At 33.5% G+C, this 5,194-nt stretch overlaps 2 protein-coding genes across 4 annotated transcripts; one reads left to right on the top strand and one right to left on the bottom strand.

Moving 5' to 3' along the window:
* The first annotated feature begins 364 nt into the window (after window positions 1-364).
* Window positions 365-2,410, top strand: LOC112466500. Of its 2 annotated transcripts, none has more exons than XM_025034617.1 (3): window positions 365-558; window positions 957-1,063; window positions 1,134-2,410. In XM_025034617.1, exons 1-3 carry the CDS (start codon window positions 372-374, stop codon window positions 1,245-1,247), a joined length of 408 nt encoding a protein of 135 aa, XP_024890385.1. In that variant the 5' UTR covers window positions 365-371; the 3' UTR covers window positions 1,248-2,410. The 2 variants fall into 2 exon arrangements, with proteins under 2 accessions (XP_024890385.1, XP_024890386.1); XM_025034618.1 differs by having other exon boundaries at window positions 374-554; window positions 1,134-1,247.
* A 600-nt stretch (window positions 2,411-3,010) lies between these two features.
* Window positions 3,011-5,129, bottom strand: LOC112466498 (vacuolar protein sorting-associated protein VTA1 homolog). Of its 2 annotated transcripts, XM_025034616.1 has the most exons (5): window positions 4,767-5,129; window positions 4,014-4,454; window positions 3,803-3,949; window positions 3,525-3,692; window positions 3,013-3,309 (listed from the first exon to the last, which is right to left on the bottom strand). In XM_025034616.1, exons 1-4 carry the CDS (start codon window positions 4,879-4,881, stop codon window positions 3,541-3,543), a joined length of 855 nt encoding a protein of 284 aa, XP_024890384.1. In that variant the 5' UTR covers window positions 4,882-5,129; the 3' UTR covers window positions 3,013-3,309; window positions 3,525-3,540. The 2 variants fall into 2 exon arrangements, with proteins under 2 accessions (XP_024890383.1, XP_024890384.1); XM_025034615.1 differs by having other exon boundaries at window positions 3,011-3,692.
* Between the last annotated feature and the right edge of the window lie 65 nt (window positions 5,130-5,194).

Genomic DNA, 5,194 nt, shown 5'->3' with positions numbered 1-5,194 from the left:
GGGAAAAAATTTTTCCTGTATAAATATATATAAAATATGTCCATATACCTATGTTTTCTTTTTCTCGAATTATACTAAAGCTTCACCTAAAATCAAGCGAAGAATATACGATTTGTTATTTATTCACTTCCCTTGTTTGCATTCGTCAAAGCTTACTTTTTAACCAACTGCAATTCAAAAGATTACTTTTAGTATTTTTCTTAAAGGAACAATTATTTAAATTTTTGACAAGAGATATCGCGACACATGTTAAATTCATCTATCAGCGAATATTATATATTCCTTATGCATTTAATTCTAGACATATAATTAAGTAAATAAATAAATATAATGAAGTATAGTCTCATTTTTTTTATTTTCTATTATTTTCAATGATGAAGGCTATTAGGATTTTAATGTTTTTTTTTTGTTTCAGAGAAAGGAATATGTCAAGTATGCAAAAGTATTCCCGCTCTCGGGAACGCTTGACTTCAAGGTACCCAGCAAGTGGTATCGAAGAGTCGTCGGCTCGCTCGAGATCATCTGCGGGCTCGCCATGGCGATTATTCCAAGTCGTAGGTGCAAAAGACCAACCACCTTCTTTGATCGTAATAGCCTCCTTTCGCAACAACCTGTTCTGCTGAATTATCAGTTTTGCAAATTCTCAATTTTGTAATACCGTATCGCCAATCCCATCAATTCTTGACGTCAGAGATTGTTTTATCATAGACATTTACTATCACAAACGTTTTACGGTCTTTGATTGCACACCCAAGTCCTTAAATAGATATTAAATGCTAATTTTTATAGAGATTCGTATTCGATCAATTTCTATTTCCGCAGATTCCGCACACTGACCCTTCTCGCACTTTATTATCCCGCACAAATTCTTAGCTTTATTCGCCGCACCATAGAAATTGCCGTATTCGATAAACGGAGCTGGTCCATTGTAGTAATCATCTGTAAATTGCTTTCAGACAAAGTTAAAAACTTATCGAACACAGTACTGCTTCTCTTGATGCTGATGGCCGTGTATTCTCACTACATGGTAAACGACAAATTCGAGAGGATCGCCCCGGCACTGGTGAGTAGTGATTAATCAACGTTATCGTCATGCGTTTCGCTGTAACTGTAAATTGGGAAATTGGTTTTAGGTATTCTTCTTCATGCTCACGGGGCGACTGGTGATCGACTGGCAGCTCAGGCGAGAAGACGCGCAATCGGTGACGGCGAACGGTGTCGACGATAAAGCTAAGAAGCAAGACTGAGCGGGATTACGGTTGGAAAACGCGTTGTCTGTTTTCACTTCAAACCACTTGATTCCGCGATTTCATTTCTGGAACACTGATTCTGAGGAATATTAGTTTATTTATTTCAAACGTAGACTCTCTCGTTCTCATTCTTTCAAAAATGAAATTTTTATCTCAAAGCACCGTTATTCAATATATCTTTCCGGATTCTTTTTATGTATAAAGATTCGATATGCAATACAAAAACTTTGTAATATGTAGGAAAAAAGAAAACGATGATTTGGGATTCTCTGGATTAAATTTGTAATAGTTCGTCCCGCAATATCAGTCCGTTGCATTAATGTCGATTGTCGCTGGTCATGATCAAAGAAATTATCTCTCTCTATTTATATAACAGTTAAGACAATGATGCAAAAAGAGACTAAATATCGCTAATAATAAATAAACTATATCAGTGAAATTAATTTTAAAAATAAATAAGTTTGGTCGATAGTTGATTGGCCGTTTTCTGAACGCACTTTTATCGATAAATGCGCGCATTTATTTCTGAGATGTTATAGTATATGTAACGTGAACTATAGCATCTCAAAAGTAAATATGTGTATTTATCAATAAATGTGCGTTCAGAATACGGGCCTTTGTCTCTTGTAGTCCTTTATAAAATCGTAACATAATGGCTATCACACGCGACAGCTATATAATTAATAATATAAGACATACAGTTGTAATATAAGCAGCTATATAAAATAAATATATATAGGAAACTATAATATAATTAGTTAAATACTAAATATTAGAGATACTCTTATTAAACAGCTACAATATAAATAAATGTATAATATGAAGAACTATGATATATAATCATAAGAGGCTATAATTATAAACGAGCTGTAATGTAAACAGAGAAAGAAATTTAATCTGCTACGCGTAATACTAATCGACATTGATGCGACCAATCCTCAATGACACTAGCTTAAGCACGAGGTACTAACTGCCACTTGAATGAATGTGCTCTTATATGTACCGTGCGAGTGTGTGTGTATGGAACATATAGAAAATGTTTCTTAGTAATTGATACATATGTGCGCACTAGCTTTAAATTTATTTCTTAAAATCTCCACGTGCGAATAACGAGTGTGATCGGACAATTTGATAAATAAACCAAAATTGTGAAACTCAGAGACTTTTCTCTAATTATTATTTGATACCCAATTTGATAGTTGTTTTCATGTCTAATAATATTCTGATTTTGAGCCACGGCAACAATTTATGGAATGCTTTACGTGTTTTAAAAATATTTGAAGCGATATTTTGTTATGTATAACAGTCATAATATAATTTTTATAAATTGAAACATTTATGTCTCTTGAAAAGATTTCAGTTATTTTTATTAAAAACAATCATATCGGTCTCCTTTCATTTATATGTAAAGACTGACATAAAAACATGTACATCGTTTAAATGTATCAGAAATATATTTATTTAAACTTTTTTTTATATAAATTGTTTCAATATAAACGGTTTATATCTATTGGTTAATAAAAATCCAATAGAAATGTTTAAGATTTTTTGTCAGAAAAAGATTAATACGCACACATTTTGATGTATTATCTCATTTAGTATTGTTTATATAAAAAATATGTACGAGACGTTAGATGTTCATATCATATGAAATAAAATACAACTAGTTTTGTTGCAAGTTTGTTTATCAATACCATTATTATTAAATCCTAAAGCTTGTGTAAAAGCTTGCTAGTGTAAAAGCAATTATACACTATTTAAAAAAAATTACATAAGCCATTTATCTTAAAATAATCTAATTCAAGATTTTTCAATTCCAAAATAACTAATTTGTACCATTTACATGTTCATTTTTCATTATTTATTTAGTAAAATAACAATGATTTCTCGCAAAAATGTCTCATTAATAATATTCTAAAAAATTATTTGGAAAACAAAATAGCGATGCTAAAGCTTATTAAAATGAATATTAATACTCTTATAGTTTCAATAAATACAATGAAACTCCATAACTATACATCTTTCATCTTGGACAGCAATAGTTACAATCTGGAAAACACTGCAACAATTTCTATTTTTAAGTGCACCATATGCAGAGGTTGATTTGACTAGTTAATTGTAACCATGCCTCTTATTCTTCTATTATTCGTACCCAAAAGATGCGAAATATTAATAAAATATCTTTTACTGGGCAATATGCGCGATACAGGCTTGATGTCTGTTGATTTTGATATTCAACATAATTAATTATAAGTAAGACATTACTGAACGTACTTTCTGTCCATTTCATCTAAGCGGATTCCTGACCAGTAGTTAAAAGATGCAGAGCTTTCCGAAGATTCATTACAGAAGTAGCTACATCATCATAATCCAATGCACTGCTTGCCCATTTGATCATTTTTTGAACCTTGCTAATTTGTTCAACCGTCAACTTGGCACCACCTAGAAAATTGTATTATGTTCGAGATAAAATGATTATAACACATTATTGTGTTCTCAGACTTATTCATTTTATCTCATTTGTGAATATCAATTTACATCACAGGACTTACCTTCTGTTTTATACTTATCATCATCTTTTGAGTCAAACAACTGCATTCTTGTAGTTGGCGGATTTGCAGGAACAGACGGAATGTCTAGCGAAGTATTATCCTTAGGACTTTCAGGACTTCCAGGATTTACACTTGATTCGGGCTCATCTGATGGTCATAAAATGTTCATTAGAATTTGACAAATTTGTGAGGACAAACACACAATATTTACCATCGTTGTCATTCGACGCATTAACAGAAGTACTGTCATCATCTGCTTCTTTCATTGGCCCCGGCACCGGAGTTTCTCCATTTGTGAAGCAATTGTTGAGATAAGCTGCTTTCCATTGAGCGTACTTCCGATTTTGTCCCGCTTCCACGCTCAATTCTCCAAACAGCGTCAACACGTCGTACAATATCTGAGCGGTATAAAAGCTCTGCAGTACGTTCTTGGAGAAATTTCCAGCCCTATCGTTCTTATCGGCATACAAAAATAGCTTCAGGGCCCAATTTTCTAAATGCGCTTGAGCGGCCACGTCGTTAGTAATAGCTTCGTTGTCGTGCAGTTCTTTCTTCCTTGCTTCCAACCAGTCCATCAACTTCAACAGAAAATTAGTCTCCGCCGATGTCTTGGTGGACAACTTCAATCCAGTTTGAAGAGCATACAGGCGACCTGTTTTTTGTACGTAAATTTTAATTAACTCTTTGTCTCTCTTAGGGCCGGTTGTTCCAACCTGTTGGTAAGCTAACTAATAGATCATATATATGTCTTTGTTTATCCTTTACATTAAATAAAGATAGGCAATGATTTAACTATTGGTTAGCTTTAGCTTTACAGGTTGGAACAACCGGCCCTTAGAAATAAAAGACAAGGCATGTTAAACTTTTAATTAGAAAATACATTTGTTTTTTTTTTCACCGTGTCATTACCGAGATATTTCTACAATCTTTAGAACCATGATTTAAATGTATATTATGTACTTACACCAATAACTGACAACATTATCTCGCTGGTCGTGCTTCGACGCGACAGTTAAATATTTCTGAATAGATTTCAGAGGATTCGGAACTTGCGGCAAATCGGGTCCTGCCAGTGCCATTGGAATAACAAATATCGAAAATTACACCGTTTAGAAATTATCTTCTCTCGATAGACCGCTTCTCGGATATATCCGACAATATATCTCAATGCACGAAGAATAAATTATTGGCCTGTATATCAGTCGACTTCTTAACAACACTCAAGGGCAAGACGATTTCTTATCGTCAAAATAAAATCAATCTGTACGTCGACTGCGGTACTACACTTGTCCTTCGAAATACATATTGCAGTATTTTCATATCAACGGCGCAGTTGTATTTTACCGGAGCAGAGAGAGAGAGAGAGAGAGAGAGAGAGAGAGAGAGAGAGAG

This window comes from Temnothorax curvispinosus, unplaced genomic scaffold, assembly GCF_003070985.1.
Source record: "Temnothorax curvispinosus isolate PA1 unplaced genomic scaffold, ASM307098v1 QBEX01016295.1, whole genome shotgun sequence".
In the NCBI taxonomy this organism is placed as follows: Eukaryota; Metazoa; Arthropoda; class Insecta; order Hymenoptera; family Formicidae; genus Temnothorax; species Temnothorax curvispinosus.
This window is presented reverse-complemented; position numbering and strand designations above follow the sequence as displayed.